The following is a 19956-nucleotide window of genomic DNA, read 5'->3' as shown; positions in this document are numbered from 1 at the left end:
CAATAAATCTATAGAATAATAACTATAACAGAATAAGTGAAAGACCATCCAATCAGGTCGTTCAACCGTAGTGCAGATGATGGCAAACTGTGCAAATACAAAAAGAAGGAATAATTATATTAAGTATTAAACAAGAGATGAAGAATCATTAAAAGTGCGTCCTTCAATTATGGGAGTATTTCAGTGATGGGGCGAGTGAAGTTATCCCCTTTAGTTCAAGAGCCTGATAGTTGAGGATTAGTACCTGCTCCTGAAGCTGGTGACGTGAGTTCTGAGGCTCCTTTACCTTCAAATTAGTAACAGTGGTGCTGGACAGCTTGCAGGTGTCACCACACTTCTGGTGCCAACACAGTGTGCCCACATCCTGCCCTGACCGCATGTCTCTGGAATATAGGAGGAAGCTGGAGCACCCACAGGAAACTCGTGTGCTCACGGGGAGAGCATACAAGTTCCTTACAGACGGCGGCAGGAATTGAAACCTGATGGTAGCAGCGAGAAGAGATCTTGTCCGAGGTGGTGGGGGTCCCTGATGATAGATGCTTCTTTCCTGCAACAGCATTTCATGTAGATATACGGAATGGTTAGGAGAACTTTACCCATGATGGACTGGGCTGTATTCACTACTTTTTGTAGGATTTTCCGTTGAGGACATTGGTGTTTCCATTCCAGGCTGATTCAGCCAGTCGATATACTCTCCACTACATATCTATAGATGTTTGTCAAGGTTTTAGATATCTGTAAGTTCCTAAGGAAGTAGAGGCACTGCCATGCTTTCTTTGTACTTGCATTTGCATAATGGGCCTAGGACAAGTCCTCCAAAATAATAACACTTAAGAATTTAAAGTTGCTAACCCTCTCCACCTCTGATCTTCCAGTGAGGACTGGCTCGTGGACGTCTGATTTCCCTCTCCTGAAATCTACAATCAGCTCCTTGGTCTTGCTGACATTGAGTAAGAGGTTGTTGCTATGACACCACTCAGCCAGATTTTCAGTATGCTGATTCATCACCAGCATTTACAATTAAAGAGTGAATCAGATTGTAATTACTGACGTGTCGTGCACAGAGGGGGAAAAGCTGTTTCTAAAATGCTGAGTGTGAGTCTTCAGGCTCTCGTACCTCCTTTCTGATGGTAGCAATGAGAAAAGGGCATCTCTCAGATGGTGGGGGGCATTAATGGTGAATGCCACTTTCTTGAGGCACCACCTTTTCAAGATGTCCTCGATGGAGGGGATGGTTGTGCCTGTGATGGAGCTGGCCAAGTTTACCAGCCTCTGTCGAACCTGTGCATTGGAGCCTCCCAATAGAAGAGTAGGACAAATGAAAGCACAACAGTATATATCTGACATGAAATTGCCACCATGAGTCAGCACCTGTCCGTCAGCTTTCGTATTTTCATTGCTGTTGGTCTGGACACATTGCCTCCTTCAGTCCAAGACTTCAGGTCTCTTATTTTCACTGTACATGAAGATTACAGTCTTTTCTGTCCTATGTGTATACTTGTAATACTGCAGATGCAGCAGTCAGCCAGTATTTCAGATTTCAGTTAATCTAGCTTTATTGACCTAATGGACAAGACCTTGGTGTTAATGACACTGAGGTGTGGCGTTTGTGTTATTGTGATCCTCTCTTGTAACAGACTAGAGGTGACACAATGTTAAATGATGTCAGACGAGCTGATGCTGAAGAGTGTTGTTGTTGTTCAAGGTTCAAATTGGCTGATCAGAATGCATGACCATAAAGGAAGGTACTCTGTGAAACTGGTGGAGAGGATTGGGAACTTGCAAGGGAACTTTGCAGGGAGTGAAAAGTGGACAATACTTTTTAAAAAAAAAACGTTTTGAAAGATGTTAAAAAATTCTCTACTTTAGTGATCATAAATTTAAGGTATTGCATTAATGAATGCTGGTGTGACTTTTTTTTATTATCCTTTCTTAAGAGTTGGTCTCTGAAGGCAAGGCCAGAATTCACAGTCCATCTTTAATGTTTTTGCAACACTCTGTATTTTAAGAACAGTTTCTTACCTCTCACCTCAGAATTCTGACTAGTCCATGAGCCGACAAACGAACTCACTTTTTTGCCGATTTATTTTAATATTTCTTTCTCTAATAATACTTTGTACGTCTGCAGTGTACTGTGGTGTAGGGGGTGTCAGGGAGGTTTAGAACCCTGAAGAGGCTTATCACGTCCATCCTGGGGCAGCTCACTCACCTTTGGTCTCCACCGGACACTCAGCTCTTGCCTGTGGCTGTAAGTAGCTGTTTACATGTGACAGTGGCCACACCTGGTACGACACTTCAACAAGTAGTCTAAACCAGGTGAGGGTAGCTGGCGGGCCTTAACCCCTAGTGGTAAACACAAAATGCTCTGCAGATGCTGGGGTCAAAGCAGCACTCACAACACGCTGGGGGAACTCAGCATCCGTGGAAACGATCAGTCAACGTTTCGGGCCGGAACCCTTCGTCAGGGCTGAAGAGGGAAGGGGCAGAGGCCCTATAAAGAGGGTGGGAAGGAGAAGTCTGGTAGGTTCCAGGTGAAAAACCAGTAAGGGGAAAGATAAAGGGGTGGGGGAGCAGAAGCAGGGAGGGGATAGGCAGTAAAGGTGAAGAAAGAATAGAGGAAAACACAATGGGTAGTAGAAGGAGGAGGAACCATGAAGGAGGTGATAGGCAGCTGGGGTAGGGGGCAGAGTGACATAGGGATAGGGGAAGGGAGGGGGAGGGAATTACCGGAAGTTGGAGAATTCAATGTTCATACCAAGGGGCTGGAGACTACCTAGACGGTATATGAAGTGTTGCTCCTCCAACCTGAGTTTAGCCTCATCATGTCAGTAGAGGAGGCCATGTATGGACATATCTGAATGGGAATGTGAAGCAGAGTTGAAGTGGGTGGCTACCGGGAGATCCTGTCTGTTGTGGCGGATGGAGCGGAGGTGCTCGATGAAGCGGTCCCCCAATCTGCGTCGGGTTTCACCGATGTAGAGGAGGCCGCATCGGGAGCACCGAATGCAATAGATCAACGGTCCCCAACCACCGGGCTGCGGACCAGTACCGGGCTGCAAAGCATGTGCTACCGGGCCACAAGGAAACTATATGATTTGGCGATATGAGTCAGCTGCGTGTCACGCACCGTTGAGCTTGAATGCACATAAGGTCATTACGCACGGGTCATCCATGTCAGCGCGGGAAGGAGATAAAATCCTCGAGCTTGCAAATGACAACGGGCTGAAAAGTATGTTTGACATAACAGCTCTGCCGGCATTCTGGTTCAAAGTCAAGGCTAAATATCCTGAGGTAGCCACGAAAGCACTGAAAGCGTTGCTTCCTTCCAACATATCTCTGCAATGAATGCAACGAAAATTAAATTGCAGAATAAACTGGATATAAGGAACCCCCTTCGAGTATCGCTGTCTCCCATCACCCCTTGCTGGCACCGTCTTGTTGCAGGGAAACAAGCCCAGGGCTCCCACTGGTTCAGCGATATTGGTGTGTTGCAATGGTTTTATATGTTCATACAGGGAAAGTATGTGCTGTGTGTTTAATATCCAAACGTTACTTAAAATGTTATGATGCTATTGACTTATAAGTGACTTATATAACCATATAACAATTACAGCACGGAAACAAGCAATCTCGGCCCTTCTAATCCGTGCCGAACGCTACTCTCACCTAGTCCCACTGACCTACTCTCAGCCCATAACCCTCCATTCCTTTCCTGTCCATATAGCTATCCAATTTTTCTTTAAATGATAATATTGAACCTGCCTCTACCACTTCTACTGGAAGTTCATTCAACACTTACTTCAAGCTCCCCTATCGCTGTGTGTTTAATATTAAATTTGTTAGATAAACCCTTTTAGAAACAAAATTGAGTGTATTAGCCACTTATCACCTATATTCCAGTCATGATTAACACCTCCCCACCCCCGAACAGAATCGCCAAAAACGATTTGTAGAAAAAAATCGACACGAGGGAGTTAGATATGGCCCTTGTGGCTAAAGGGATCAGGGGGTATGGAGGGAAGGCTGGTACAGGGTTCTGAGTTGGATGATCAGCCATGATCATACTGAATGGCGGTGCAGGCTCGAAGGGCCGAATGACCTACCCCTGCACCTACTTTCTATGTTCCTATGTTTACATACACGCATACGCAGGTCATGCATGCTCACTGGTGCCCACACAGGCTTCATGGTCATTGTAGTCTTTCTCAGGGTAAACACAATGTATTTGACTGCTACTCTTGTCCGTTGGCAACCCTACCACCCCCCCCCCCCCCCCCGGGTCGGCCGGTCCGCAAGAGTATTATCAATAGTAAACTGGTCCGTGTTGCAAAAAAGGTTGGGAACCCCTGCAACAGATGACCCCAACAGACTCACAAGTGAAGTGTTGCCTCACCTGGAAGGACTGTTTGGGGCCCTGAATGTAGGCAAGAGAGGAGGTGTAGGGACAGGTGTAGCACTTACGCTTACAGGGATAAGTGCCTGGTGGGAGATCCGTGGGGAGGGACGTGTGGATCAGGGAGTCGTGGAGGGACCGATCCCTGCGGAGAGGGGTGGAGAGGGAAAGATGTGCTTAGTGGTGGGGTCCTGTTGAAGGTAGCGGAAGTTGCGGAGGATAATGTGTTGGATCTGGAGGCTGGTGGGATGGTAGGTGAGGACAAGGGGAACTCTGTCCCTGTTGTCGTGGCGGGAGGATGGGGTGAGGGCCAAAGTGCGGGAAATGGAGGAGATGCGGGTGAGGGCATCGTTGATGACGGCAGAAGGGAAACCACAATCAAAATCCCTAGTGGGTTAGGTACATGCCTGTCCCAGTGGATGAGATCTGCAGTGATATCCAACGGCTAGGCAAGCCTGTAACACTCTATGGAGAGCGAGGGGCATGACAAGACACAGAAGACGTCATGGTCAGCCACTGCAAACAAAGAAGAGCCCAGTTTGTGACACTCTTGTACCTCTGGACTTGGACTTCTGAGGTCAAGAAAATGGAACTGCCCGAGTGCAACAGCTTTTCCACTATAAAGACTCTCCCACACGGGTTTCCTGTCATTGTCAGACATGATGGACAACCACCATACACAGTACTGCTGCTGCAATCTAACAAGTTTAATAACATGCGTATGTCAGTGATAATAAACTCGATTCTGATTCTGATCATCTTTGAACCATACTCCGAAGCGAGATGGACAATCAGACCAGGAAGTCACCAGAATTCCTTTCCTGAACGACATGAGTGAAACAGATGTAAAACAAATAATCCAGTTGCATCAGGGCCACCATTAATGGTGTTCACTTTTTTATTCATATTTACTTAATTCATTTTAAATACTGTAGCTGCTGATTTTGTCTTTCAGATTATTGATCCATGTCAGTGGATTGCTAATCCAGTAAAATAAGCACTGTGCTTCTGCACTTCATTAAGAAGTAGTTTTGATCCTAAATCGATGTATTTTGACTTACAACGGTTAATCCTAAAATCCGAAAGGAGAGGCCCAGAGGCGGCCTGTCCTGGGATTGGAAGATGGTCTGTGTGAGGGGTAGGAAAGAGGCTCCGTTTGTTGTTCTTGTCTTGCATAGCTGTTGTTCTGCTGAACATTATGGGCATACTGGAATGTGTGAGACTTGCTGGCTGATCCCAGCACGTCCTTGGGTTTGTTGGTTGTTCGTACAAATGACCCATTTCACCGTTTGTTTTGATATGTAGGCAATAAATTCTACTACTACTATGTCAACTCAGGCTTAGGGGGCCGGCGTCGGGCACGATGACGGACTCTCTACTTCTCCCTCTCCCTCATCAGTGTGTTCAGTTCATCTACATTAGCCGCTCCGCTACATTAGCAATAAATAAATGTCTGATTTATTAGATTTTTTTTTTCTTTTTCAGACTCTGTCAGCCATGTTGTATTTTAATTTTGTTTAATTTGATATCTAGCCATCAGATTGTCACTTAAAATTTTGGTCACTGGCTCAGCTTAGCAATTCATCTTGCAAATGTAGTAACTGCTTGTTCACGTCCTCCCTTTTTTGCTAATCTTCTCAAGCTCTGTAATCATCTTAGTTCTCTGTAGTTCCCTAGCTGTGATCTCTTAAGCATCTTAGAATTTAATCGCTCCTCCTTTGGGAGTTACGCCTTCAGTTTCCTCGCCCCAAAACAGTGGAATTTTTGACAGTGTCCATTCTACCACCCACTTCTTTAAATATTTAACTGCTTGCCTAGTCCTTTGCCTGGTTATGTCATTTGATATCAATTAATATTTGTAGTAACAGTTTTTTTTTGATACATTGAAAGGCAATATATGAATGGAAGTTAATCGAGCCATTTAAAATGCTCTTCACAAACCTGGATATATCCTGACATGCTGTCTCTGATAACATATGTAATGTGCTAGAGCTATTTCACATATTAAAATACTTTTTCCTGGAGGTGTCGTGGTTAGTGTTATGGTTTACAGTGGCAGCAATCGGGGTTCAATTTCCGCAGCTGTCTGTAAGGAGGTTCTGTCTGTATGTTCTTGTGACTGCAGGGGCTCCCTCCAGGTGTCTGTAAGGAGGTCGTATGTTCTTGTGACTGTGGGGGCTCCCTCCAGGTGTCTGTAAGGAGGTCGTATGTTCTTGTGACTGCGGGGGCTCCCTGCAGGTGCTCCCATATTCCACAGACGTGCATTAGGATTAGTAAATTGGAGGCACGCTATGATGGAACTGGAAGCGTGGTGACTCTGGTGGGCTGCCCCCAGCACAATCCTCATACTGTGTTGGTCACTGACACAAATAATGCATTTTTCTGTACACTCTGATGCACATGTGACAAATAAAGCTAATCTTTCTTTCTATTTGTCTGTTGTATCAGGTTTTCAGAGCAGTGTTTTTGATTTCCTGATCAAAATTCTAAGGCCATATCTCTGAGCACTCGCAGCTGTTATTATCAAATTGTATCTTGATTGCATTTCCGTGTTTGGATAGTACTATCTATTAATCTCTGTATTGGAGAGGCAATATTTACATTAGATATGCTACTGTAGATCTACTTTGGTTTTGTTGCTACTTGTTTTTCGTAATAACCTGCACCATAGAACATAGTCCACTTCCTGATTTGATGATATTTGTCTTATTGCTTTCAAAAGTATTGGAAACTCCACGTGAGGAAGCACTCAGTGGCCACTTTATTAGGTACGCTTATACACCTGCTCATTAATGCAAATATAGATTCGGCCAATCATGTGGTAGCAAATCAATGCGTAAGAGCATGCAGACATGGTCAAGAGGTTCAGTTGTTCAGACCAAACATCAGAATGGGGAAGAACTGTGACTGACTGTGAAATGATTGTTGGTGCAAGACAGGGTGGTTTGATATCTCAGAAACGGCTGATCTCCTGGGATTTTCATGCATAACAGTCTCTAGAGTTTACAGAGAACGATGCGACAAACAACCAGTGAGTAGCAGTTTTGAGGGTAAAAATGCCTCGTTAATGAGAGAGGTCAGAGGAGGATGGTCAGACTGGTCCAAGCTGACATGAAGATGACAGTAACTGATATTGAGATACATCCTAGGATGTGCTGAGACACATCAGTGTGTCCCAGCAGTATTGGTCCATGGGTCACACCTCTTGATCTATAGCCATCTGAGCTTAACTCCTCCGACCCATAGAACTGGAATGGTAAAGCTAATGGCATGCTGGCCTTCATAGCAAGGGGAATTGAGTATAAGAGCAAAGAGGTCCTTCTGCAGCTGTACAGGGCCCTGGTGAGACCACACCTGGAGTACTGTGTGTCGTTTTGGTCTCCAAATTTGAGGAAAGATGTTCTTGCTATTGAGGGAGTGCAGCGTAAGTTCACAAGGTTAATTCCCAGGATGACGGGACTGTCATATGTCGAAAGATTGGAGCGACTGGGCTTGTATACTCTGGAATTTAGAAGGCTGAGAGGGGATCTTATTGAAACATATAAGATTATTAAGGGATTGGACACTCTGGAGGCAGGAAGCATGTTCCCGCTGATGGGTGAGTCCAGAACCAGAGGCCACAGTTTAAGGGGTAGGCCATTTAGAACGGAGTTGAGGAAAAACTTTTTCACCCAGAGAGTGGTGGATAATATGGAATGCTCTGCCCCAGAAGGCTGTGGAGGCCAAGTCTCTGGATGCTTTCAAGAAAGAGATGGATAGAGCTCTTAAAGATAGCAGAATCAAAGGTTATGGGGATAAGGCAGGAACTGGATACTGATTGTGGATGATCAGCCATGATCACAGTGAATGGTGGTGCTGGCTCGAAGGGCCGAATGGCCTACTCCTGCACCTATTGTCTATTGTCTAAGAAGAAGAAAAGATATACAGGGTGGCCACTTTATTAGGTATACCTGTACACCTTGTTAATTCAAATATCTAATCACCCAACCATATGGCAGCAACTCAATGCGTAAAAACCTGCAGGCATGGTCAAGAGGTTCAGTTGTTATTCAGACCAAACATCAGAATGGAGAAGAAATGTGATCTAAGTGACTTTGACTGGAATGTTTGTTTGGTGCCAGACAGGGTGGTTTGAGTAGCTCAGAAACTGCTGCTGATCTCCTGGGGTTTTCATGCATAACAGTCTGCAGAGAATTGTGTGAAAAAGAAGAGAAAAAAAATCTGGTGAGCAGCAATTCTGTGGGCGAAAATGCCTTGTTAATGAGAGAGGTCAGAGGAGAGTGGCCAGTAACTGAAATAACCACACGTTACAACAGTGGTGGTCAGAAGGGCATCTCTGAACGCACAGCACTTCGAACCTTGAGATGGATGGGCTACAGCAACAGAAGATCACAAACATGCACCCACTGGCCCTTTATTAGGTACTGGAGGTATCTAATAAAGTAAACAATGTATGTTTTAACTAGTAAAATGCCTTTTCTGTTGAGTCTTTGACCTTGCTCTATCGTTCAGATGATAAAGACAGACGTTGAAATGCTGAACACAGAAGGCATATGATGATTGCATTTTTGACAAGTTTATTGCTATTTGTTTATTATTGTCACATGTATCAAGATATAGTGAAAGACTTTTGCTAGTGTGCCGTCCTGACAGATCATGCCATCCATAATTGCATCTATGTAATACAGGTGTCCCCCGCTTTTCGAACATTTGCTTTACGAAACCTCACTGTTACGAAAGACCTACATTAGTACCCTGTTTTCGCTTTCAGAAGGTGTTTTCACTGTTACGAAGAAAGGCAGCGCACGCCCCGAGCAGCCGCTCTGCCCCAGATTCGGAACGGCATTGCTTTAACACGTTGCATTGAGCAGCCATTAGCAAGGTGAGTTCTAAGGTGTTGGAAAAGCCTGAAAGAGTAAGGGTGTTACACTTAGCGTAAAACTATACATAATTAAGCGTTTTGATCGTGGTGAATGAAGCAAGGACAAAATGAGTTTGGCTTGTGGAAGCTGACAAAGATGATGTTGAAGAGATTTTGGCATCCCATCACCAAGAACTGACAGATGAAGAGCTGATGCAATTGGAAGAGGAAAGGATAACAATCGAAACCGAATGCAGAACGTGAAGCAACTGTGTGAAATTTTCGCTGTAATGATAAAGTACGACTTTAATTTTGAAAGGATACGTCGGTTTAGAGCATATTTGCAAGATGGTTTGAGTCCTTACAAACAACTGTATGATAGAAAAATGCGCGAGGCTCAGCAGTCAAGCATACTGTCATTTTTCAAGCCTTCCACAGCAGACGACGAACCTCGACCTTCGACATCGAGGTGGGCAGTCATAGGAGAAGATGAGCTGCCTGCCCTGATTGATGATGAGATGACACCCTCGTGTCCCACCACCCCAACACCTGGGCCCTGGACAGATACTGAACCGATTCGCAGAGAATGCAGCGGAGCTGGGAGGCACACAGCACATCTTTAAGAAAAAAAGCCAAAATAAACATGCTAATTAATTAGGCGCCGCCTAGCACGTAATTGTCGGCCCAGATCAAAGGCAATGCAATCGGCAATCGCCTATGATCTGCGCCGACATTTACGTGCTGGGCAGCACCTAATTAATTAGCATGTTTATTTCGGCATTTTTCTTAAAGATGTGCTGGATACGTCCCGGCTACCGCTGCGTTCTTCGCGGCAATGAATCGGGTCGGCGGCCCAGAGGGTGGGGGCTACTGCACCGCCCAGACTGCGACGACTCAGTCTAACACACCATCATCAGTGTGCTCTGCGTTTTCCCAATTCCAGTAAGTGATACTACACTGTACATACATTATTTCTACTTTATATCGGCTGTGTATTTTTACGTGTTATTTGGTAGATTTGGCAGCTTCAGAGTTTAAAGGTTACTGGAGAGCCAACAGCGCTTGCGTGAGATTTTCTGCCGAGAGCGCTTGTGTGAGATTTTCGCTACGGAGATCTGTGCAGGCAATCGTTGTAGAGAAGTATTTCTACTTTATATAGGCTGCATATTTATCATATCAGTCCTGCTTTTACTATATGTTACTGTTATTTTAGGTTTTATGTGTTATTTTTTGGGTCTGCGAACGCTCACAAAGTTTTCCCATATAAATAAATGGTAATTGCTTCTTCGTTTTACGACATTTCGGCTTACGAACCATTTCATAGGAACGCTTTACCTTCAGAGGGCGGGGGAAACCTGTATAAAGAGAAGCCTTAGATAGTATTGCAGTTCCAGAGAAAGTGCAGCGCAGGGAGACAAGTAAAGTGCAGGAGCCATTACAAGGTAGACTGGGAGATCTGAAGTTCATCTCTTAAGGTGTGAGGTGTCTGGTTACAGCACAATTACAGTTGCCTTTGAGACTGGCAGTTTGTGCTCTCCTACTCAATGGGAGAGGGAAGGCGAGAGATTGATGGGTGGATACACAGATTGCATAATATTTTTGAAAACGCGAGTTTATTAATAGAATCAAGTTTAATATACTGGCATATGTTGTGAAATTTAACTTTGTGGCGGAGGGGAAGAAGCTGTTCCTGAATTGTTGAGTGAATGCCTCCTCCCTGATGGGAGCAATGGGAAAAGGCACGATCTGGGTGTAAAAAGACTTAATCTTTCATTTCTAATTAATAATTGTCCTGTTTGAAAATATGACCAAAATTTAAATACTTTTAAATTAATTCATTTATTATGTAATAAATAATAAATACAGAATAATAATAAACAATAAATACACAAGAGCAAAACCATTCAAATTTCTAAGCATCTTGCGAGAAGGCAATTTTACATTCTTTGTTCTTGGGGCAATTCACCATTAGTCCTGTTTTAAAATCTATTTCCTTTCTTTAGTGTAAAATGTCTGGACTGTTGAGATCTGACATCAATTTAAAAGAGCCGCGATGGGACCAGGGGACCTTCATAGGAAGAGCCAAGCACTTCTTCATGGTGACTGACCCTCGCAACGTTCTGGCCTCAAGTGCAGAACTGGAGACAGCAAAGAATATTATTGAGGACTACAGGTAAGCTTGCTGCCAATGTAAACGTAATAACTTGATGCTGCCTTTACCCCCATCTCCTCCACTTCCCGAGCATCCGCATTCATCCTGTCTTCCTGCTGCCCTAACAGTAATAGAATTCCTCTTCTCCTCACCTACCACCCCATGAGACTCTACATCCAACACATCGTTCTCCATAACTTCTGTCCTCTTCAGCAGGATACTACCACCAAACACATCTTTGCCTTCCCTCACTCTCCGCTTTTTGCAAGGATTGCCCTCTCTGTGATTCCCTTGTCAGTTCGTCCCTCCTAGCTCTTATCCCTGGAAGCAGAAGAAGTGCTACATCTGTCCATTCACCCTGTTCATCTCCTCCCTCATCTCCATTCAGGACCCCAAACAGTCTTTCCAGGTGAGACAACAATTTGCCTGTGTCCTGTTAGGGTCCTCCACTGTATCCATCACTCCCAATGAGGCCTCCTCTACATTGGAGAAACCCGACGTAGATTGAAGGAATCGCTTTGTTGAGCACCTTCGCTCCATCTGCAAAAAGTCAGGATTTCCCAGTGGCCAACCATTGTAATTCCAAACCCAATTCCCATACTTGCATGTCAGTCGATGGCTTGCTCTTCTTCCTGATAAGGGCATTCTCAGGCTGGAGGCACAACACCTCATACTCTGTCTAGGTAGCCTCCAACCTGATGGCACAAACATTAATTACTCCAGCTTCTGGTATTTTTTTTGTCCCCTCTTCCCCAGTCTATAACCTCCTCAAGATGTCCCTCCTCCTCCCCGTTCTCCCATGATCCACTGTCTGCTCTTGTTGGATTCCTTGTCTAGCCCTCCACCTATCACCTCCCTGCTTTTTACCTAATCCCCCTCTCTCCCCATTTCCCCCCCCCCACCCCCCCATCTGACTTCACCGATCACTTTCTAGCTTGGACCATTGGAAAATGACACTGGAGAGATAGTAATGGGAGACAAGGAAAGGGTGGATGAAATGAAAAAGTATTTTGCATCAGTCTCTACTGTGAAAGACACTAGCAGTATGCCAGATGTTCAGGAGTGTCAGGGGGCAGAAGTGAGTGCAGTTGCTATTACTAAGGAGAAGGTGCTTGAGAAGCTGAAAGGTCTGAAGGTAGATAAGTCTCCTGGACCTAATGGACTACACCCCAGAGTTCTTAACGAGGTAGCTCAAGGGATTGTGGAATCATTAGTAATGATCTTTCAAGAGAATGGAGTCTGGCATGGTTCCAGAAGACTGCAAATTTGCAAATGTCACTCCACTCTTCAAGATGGAGAGAGGCAGAAGAAAGGAAATTATAGGCCAGTTAGCCTGACCCCAGTGGTTGGGAAGATGTTCGAGTGGATTATTAAGGATGTGGTTTCTGGATACTTGCAGGCACGTGACAAAGTATGCCCAAGTCAGCATGGTTTCCTTAAGGATGTGAAGAGGATGTTTCTTTTGGAGTCTAGGACCAGAGGTCATTGTTTCAAACAGTGGGCAGAGAAAGGGATGAATTTCTTGAGTTGGAAGGTGGTGAATCTGTAGAATTTGTTGCCACAGGTGGCTGTGGAGGCCAGGTCACTAGGTGCATTTTAAGGTGGTGATTTGATAGGTTCTTGATGTGTCAGGGTGTGAATGGTTATGGGGAGGAAGCAGGAAATGGAGTTGAGGGAAATGGATCAGCCATTATGAAATAGCAGAGCAGACTAGATGGGCCAAATGACCTAATTCTGTTCCTACGTCTTAAGGTTTGCTAGAGTTTTTCGGGAGGGTTTAAACTAATTGGCAGAGGAATGGGAACCAGAGTGAAGGTGCTGAGGATGAGTTAGTTGGTTTACAATCAAAAGCAATGTGTAGTGAGACTCCTGGCAAGGAGAGGCTGGTGATAGGGCAAAATTGCAGTCAACAGGATGAGCTGCAGTGTAAAAGGTGGTCAAAATCAAAAAGGGTGTATACAGGACTGAAGGTGTTGTATTTGTTGGGCATGTATGATATTGTAGGCATCACTGAATCATGGCTGAAAGATGATTGTAGCTGGGAGGGAGCTTAACATTCAAGGATACGCATTGTTTTGAAAGGGCAGGCAGGTACCCAGGCTGGGTGGCTCTGCGGTAAGAAATTAAATCAAATCATTGGAAAGAGGTGACATAGGGTTAGAAAGTGTTGAATCGTTGTGGGTAGAGCTAAGGAACTGCAAGGGTAAAAGGACCATGCTGGGAGTTGCATACAGGATTCCCAGAAAATATGATAATGGTTTGCATTTTGATTTCCACAATTTCTCCGGCAAGCAGGGGGGTCACTATTATAATGGGATTTCTGAGAAAAGTTCACAGACTATATGAAGATAGATGGTGGAGCAGGAAGTTTGAGAAAGTAGAGAGGCTACAGAGGGACTTAGACTGAGTAGAAGATTGGGCAAAGAAGTGGCAGATGGAATACAGCATCAGGAAGTGTATGGTCATTCACTTTACACCGCCGATTTTTGGATTTTCCCTCCATTTAGAAAATAGTCTAGCCTTTTATTTCTTCTACCAAAGAAGAAATGAAAGTGTTGACTACTTTCTAAATGGAGGGAAAATCCGAAAATTGGAGGTGCAAAGGGACTCAGGAGTCCTTGTGCAAGATTCCTTAAAGGTTAATTTACAGGTTGAGTCAGTGGTGAGGAAAGCAAATACGATATTAACAGTCATTTGAAGAGAACTCAAATATAAATGCAAAGTTGTGATGTCCAGGCTTTGTAAAGCACTGACAAGGCCTTGCTTCAAGTATTGTGAGGAGTTTTGGGCCCTTTGTCTTAGAAACGATATGCTGACACTGGAGAGGGTTCGAAGCAGGTTCACGAAAATGATTCCAAGATTGAATGGCTTGTTAAATGAAGAGCATGATGTCTCTGGGCCTGTATTCACTGGAATTCAAAAGAATGAGGGGTGACCTCATTGAAACCAATCGAATGGTTAAAGGCCTTGGTAGTGGATTTGGAAAACATGTTTCCTGTGGTGGGAGAGCATAGAACCAGAGGATACAGCCTCAGAATAGAGGGGCATCCTATTAGAACGGAGATGAGGAGGGATTTCTTTAGCCAGAGAGTGGTGAATCTGTGGGATTTGTTGCCACAGGTGGTTGTGGAGTCCAAGTCTTTACTTGTATTTAAGGCAAAGGTTGATAGATTCTTGATTGGTCAGGGCATGAAGGAGTACGGGGAGAAGGTAGGATATTGGGGCTGAGAGAAAAAAATGGATCAGCCATGATGAAACAGCAGAGCAGGCTCAATGGGCCAAATGGCCTAATTCTGCTTCCATCTCTTATGGACATGGCCTAAATGACCGTCGTTCTCCATTATCCATTTAGGAAAAAAAAAAGCAGAGTTCCTCTTTCTGTTGGTTGTTTAAAGATTTGTACTGAATAATTGAATTCAGAGCTTTTATTTCCCATATCCAAAGTGATTGCCAGCAAGATGTAGACTTGTATATATACTTTGGTTTAGAGTCAAAGGGCAACTAATACTCATTAATGTTTCTTGTGGATATGACTATCTGTTGTCCTGAAGATGTACTTGCTAACACAGGTTTTGAAACAGGTTCACTGAAAGCTGATAATTTTTCTCTGGTAAAATGATGCAATATGCCCCCTGGTCTAATGTTACTATAATATCAGATGACTTGAATGTTTCTTGGAAAATATAGACCCATATATTTGATTGTACATTGACGTTCCATTATTTAGTGTTGGTTGGCTCACAGCAGGAAATTTGACAGTGACTATTCATCAGTTTGTTAATTGCCCCCTTTCTGTAGCTAAAAATTTTAACATCTGCCCATTAGTTTAAGAGGAATTTTATCCTTTGTTACTTTTTAAAGCAATCAAATGGATTAAAAATTTTGAACCTATCTGTTAGTCATATTTTTTCTTGTGATAGAGCAGTATAAATAAATGAAGTTTCTGGAAACTTTCCATTCTTCATGGAAGCCATGGTTTGACATTTATTATTTTCAGGGGAAATTTAAAACATTTGCCACAAATTTCTCATGATCTGAAAGCCTGCGTATAGTGGTGTATGTTGTAGCAGCAGTAGTCATAAGCCATGTAGTTTTTAAACAATAATTGTCACTTGGCTCAGTTTCAGTAATCAGATTCTTTGATAGATTTAATTTTGGCGTGGTGTGATAGGTGGTTTGAAATTGTAGTTACTATAAAACATACAGGCACTTTCTCTCTGCACTCAATCATGCTGCCAAATGAAAAAATAAAAGTACCACCTAATCGTGTAATGTGATTATAATATTAAGGGATAATTATTTTGTTTTGTTGTAAGAGAAGCAATCACTGTCTTTGTTTATTCCACTTGCAATAGTATATCCTCATCATCTTGCATCCTGAAGGAGAGAGCAGGCTAAACAACAGCTGAGAGCTTGGGAGTGAGCTTTGCATTTCATTTGAGGTTTCATTCATTCCACGTCTTTGCCATGATGGCCTTTGCTGAAGAATAAGGCTAAGGTTGGACATTCAGAGACAATCTTCTCAGCTGTTTAATTTGAGGCTCTGGTAATGAGTGGCCTTCAGGTTCCGTACTAATAGGCCACCCTCAGGGTGGAAGAGCAGCACCTTGTATTCTGCCTGGGTACCCTCCAAACTGATGTTATGAATATTGATTTCTCTTTCCGGTGAACAAAATTTTCCACCCCCCAATCTTTCCACTCTGACTTTTTACTACTTCTCACCTGTCTTTCCCTTCCCATAGGTCCCTTAATCCTTCCATTTCTCCTATTGCCCACTCTCCTCTCCTGTCAGATTCTGCCTTCTCCAGCCCATGACCTTTCCCCAATGCCCCTCTCCACCTTTTATTCAGGTATCTCCTCCGTTTCCTCTGTCCTGAGGAAGGGTCTCTGCCTGAAACGTCGACTGTTTACTCTATTCCATAGATGCTGCCAGTTCCTCCAGTATTCTATGTGTGTTGCTTTGTATTTCCAGCATCTACAGATTTTCTCAGATTTGTGTCCCTACTATGGAGTCCAGTGGGCCTCAGGCCTTGATAATGAACGGTCCTCGGGTTTCATAGTATAGGGTCTGGACTCTGCTGTGATAGCCTTTTGTGGTTATTGAGGATGGAGCCAGTCATTCAGAGATCTCCTCAACTGTTAAAGTTGCTTTCAATGGTTTAAGAAAATGAAAGTAATTAAAGTGCACTAAAACACGAATTACAAAAAAAAAACATGAACATATAGTACATTAGATAATGGGAAAGATACACCCCTGGCCCCTCTGTTAGCACCCCACCCTCTTCTTTATACTGGCAGTCCTAGTCCTGATGCAATTTCTGGACAAATCCTTTTCCTCTACAGATGTTGCTTGTCTGTAGAACAAATCAGCAGATTGTTTGTTGCTATAGCAACTTGCTTCCTTTTTTTTTGCTTCTAGTCAACCCTACCCAGAACCCCCAGTCAAATTGAAAGAATAGTCACTACTTTGTCAGATTTGGTCGGTACAAATTTGCACAGGCAGATTTGCCAACGTAATCCTGGGGAATTCCAGCACTTGGACTCCTTTTGGAGTGGTGCTACAGGTTTTCTGGCATCTGCCGCTCTTTACATCCCAGGCATGAAATGGGGGTGCATTTGTCCAGGATGTGTCTCCTGTGAATTTCTAAACATGGTTAACCTTTCACAACTTCTGAGCTTGGCTCAGCCCATATATCGAAGGACTAGGGCATCTATTTGAAGATATGGATGCAAAAATTTGAAATCTCAGTTCCTCACACAAAATGCTGGAGGAACTCAGTAGATCAGGTAGCATCAATGGAGAGGAATAAACAGTCAATGTTTCAGGCCAAGACCCTTCATCAGGACTTGATGGAACCCTTCATCAAATTCTGATGAAGGATCTTGGCCCACAATGTTGACTGTTTATTCCTCTCCATACAGACATGTTGAGTCCCATTGTCTTCTGTGTGTGTTACTCTGGTTTTACAGTATCTGCAGAATCCCTTGTGTTTAAAATCTCAGTGCCTGGTTTTCAGGTACAAAAGAGGCACCTTCTTCCAATATGGTGGATGCAGAGCCCACGTTATTTCAAGCCAGAAGTGCCTTGACCACCATTTGGTCTTTCTCCTGATCTGGATCCAGAGTCCACCTCAATTATAGATATTGCATTGTTTGCTACACAACAAGTGGCTTGAATGCAAGATGCTACAGGGTCCATGGCCAGCCGACAAGTATCAGGGTCCAGGTAAACAAGCCTGCGGATGATCTAGAAAGGGAATGCTGTAGATTGAATCAACATGGAGCAACGGCCAACTGAGAGATCTCTATGGGCCAAGCAGCTTCTGTGGGAGGAAAAGAATTTGTGATGTTTTGGTTAGAAACCCTGCATTAGGTGTACACAAAACATTGACAGTTCCTTTCACTCACCCCCCACCCCACAGATGCTGCTTGACTCCGTGTTCCTCCAGCCGATTGCTTGTTGTTCCAGGTTCCAGCATCTGTAGTCTCACATCTCCATGCTGAGCATGGAATTTTGAGCTGTGAAGTTCAAAGTTGAATTTACCGTCAATGCACAAGTACGTGTAAGCACAGGCACAATGGAAAACTGCTGACAGCAGCATTACAGGCTCGTAGCATCAGATTAGCAGCATTCACAAGAAGGACATAAACATATCACAGAGAAGTCTACTGTAGTGCAAAATGATCATAGTAAAGGCTCTATTGCTCCTCCTTGCCCCATGATAAAAGACAATTGCCCACACCCATCACTCTCAGAACTACCATCCTTTTGCTCCTGTTCAGAGCTTTTGAAATCTAACCAAAATGTCGAAGTGGTATTAGTTGTCAGAAAGTGATTTATTTAGACATTGAGGCTAACACTAAAATTAAATTGTTTACAATTACTTCACTAACATTTAATCATGAAGAAAATCATCTTTGATATAATATCTGTGCCTGTTTTTCAGTACTCCATGCATACAGTTCTAGCTTTTCTTTTTATTTTTCTTAGGCATGGCAAGAGCCGACCAGAACTGACAGAAGATAAGCTCTGGCAAGCTAAGTACCTCTATGACTCCGCCTTCCACCCAGACACGGGGGAGAAGATGATTCTGATTGGACGGATGTCTGCGCAGGTTCCAATGAATATGTCCATAACTGGTTGCATGCTGACCTTTTACAGGTAAATTTCAAAAGTAACGATTTCGCTCCTTGCCAGTTCTGATGAAGGGCCTTTGAACTGAAGCTGTAACTTTGCCTCTCATTCTGCAGATATTGCCTTCTCTGATTTGTAGGATGTTATTCTTTGATTTCAGTGCTAGAGCTGGGTGTCCATTCATTGAAGACTTAGCACTAGAAACAATGGATTTATTTAATGAGTATACCCACAAGTAAATGAATCTCAGGGCTGTATATGGTTACATATGTATTTTAATAATAAATTGACTTCAAACTTAATATTGGAGAATGGGGAATTTATTTCCACTCTGACCTTATTGCTACAATGTGCACCTTGGGGACATCAAACTGTTCTGCCAATTGGACTGCTTTATGATCCAGCTTGTTCGGACAAATAAGTCACAAATGACTTGTTATACCTTTGTACTTTCACTGGTCTGTTAGGTACAGAGGTGGGGTGAACATTCGCAGTCTTAGTCCACACAGAAGTGAATCTAAGACAAAGAGACCATAGATTTAAGGTGTGATGGGAAGAATTTAAAGAAGAACTGAGGGTGAAGCTTTTGACATGGAGAGTGTTGGGTATGTGGGATGAGTTGCCTGAGGAAGTGGAAGAGAGAGGACAATTATGTTTAAAAGACATTTATTCAGCTACTTGGACAAGAAAGGCTAAGAGAGAGATGTGGGCCAAATGCAGGCAACTTGGCTGGCACAGTAGAGTGAGCTGAAGGTCCTCTGTTCCTTGTTGTGTAAATCTGATTTGAAGTAATTTGACATTTGCTGATGTAATGACTGCAACACATCGATACTCATGATTGCTGTAAGGTTAATAGGAGCTTCAGCACATGCATTGCTAAACGTAGAAACCAATCGGTAACAATGGTTCTCCACAGAGTGCACAGTTATAGTCTTCACAAAGCTGATTCACACATAATCAGTGATCTGAACTTAATTGTTGTACACTATTCTCACTGCAAAAACATTGTGGAGTTTTTTGAAGGATTTACAACAATGTTTTCAACCACTGCTAAGATAGTTACTGCTGAACTACCTCTGTGGTCTTGAAAGACCTTGTTTATAAGGATGGAGTTTCCTTCTCCCTGACCATGAAAGGCCTGCCTATTCCTGCTATGCCCCTCTTCTTTTTTTTTCTTAACCAGGATCTGAATATCCCTCAAACCAAGGTTCCCTAAACCTGTTATTTTTGCCTTTTATTCTGACAGGAACATACAAACTCTATTCTCTTAAAATTTCACTTTCGAAAGCCTCCCATTTACCAAGTACGTCTTTGCCAGAAAATAGCATGTTCCAATCCACACTTGCCAGATCCTTTCTGATACCATCAAAATTGGTCCTTCTCTAATTTAAAATCTCACCCCAAGGACTAGGCCT

At 43.5% G+C, this 19956-nt stretch overlaps 1 protein-coding gene across 3 annotated transcripts in view; it reads left to right on the top strand.

Annotated features, from left to right (window-relative positions):
- Window positions 1-19956, top strand: part of sfxn3 (sideroflexin 3) — a 108585-nt gene that overhangs the window by 17436 nt on the left and 71193 nt on the right. Inside the window, exons 2-4 of one of the 3 annotated variants that reach the window (XM_072238884.1) lie at window positions 9168-9275; window positions 11258-11427; window positions 18398-18568. In XM_072238884.1, coding sequence (XP_072094985.1) covers window positions 11264-11427; window positions 18398-18568 — 335 coding nt within the window. In that variant the 5' untranslated portion in view covers window positions 9168-9275; window positions 11258-11263. Of the gene's footprint in view, window positions 1-9164; window positions 9276-11257; window positions 11428-18397; window positions 18569-19956 lie in introns of all 3 variants that reach the window. The other 2 variants (XM_072238883.1, XM_072238882.1) reach the window with 2 other exon arrangements.

Source organism: Mobula birostris, chromosome 21 (assembly GCF_030028105.1).
Source record: "Mobula birostris isolate sMobBir1 chromosome 21, sMobBir1.hap1, whole genome shotgun sequence".
In the NCBI taxonomy this organism is placed as follows: Eukaryota; Metazoa; Chordata; class Chondrichthyes; order Myliobatiformes; family Myliobatidae; genus Mobula; species Mobula birostris.
This window is presented reverse-complemented; position numbering and strand designations above follow the sequence as displayed.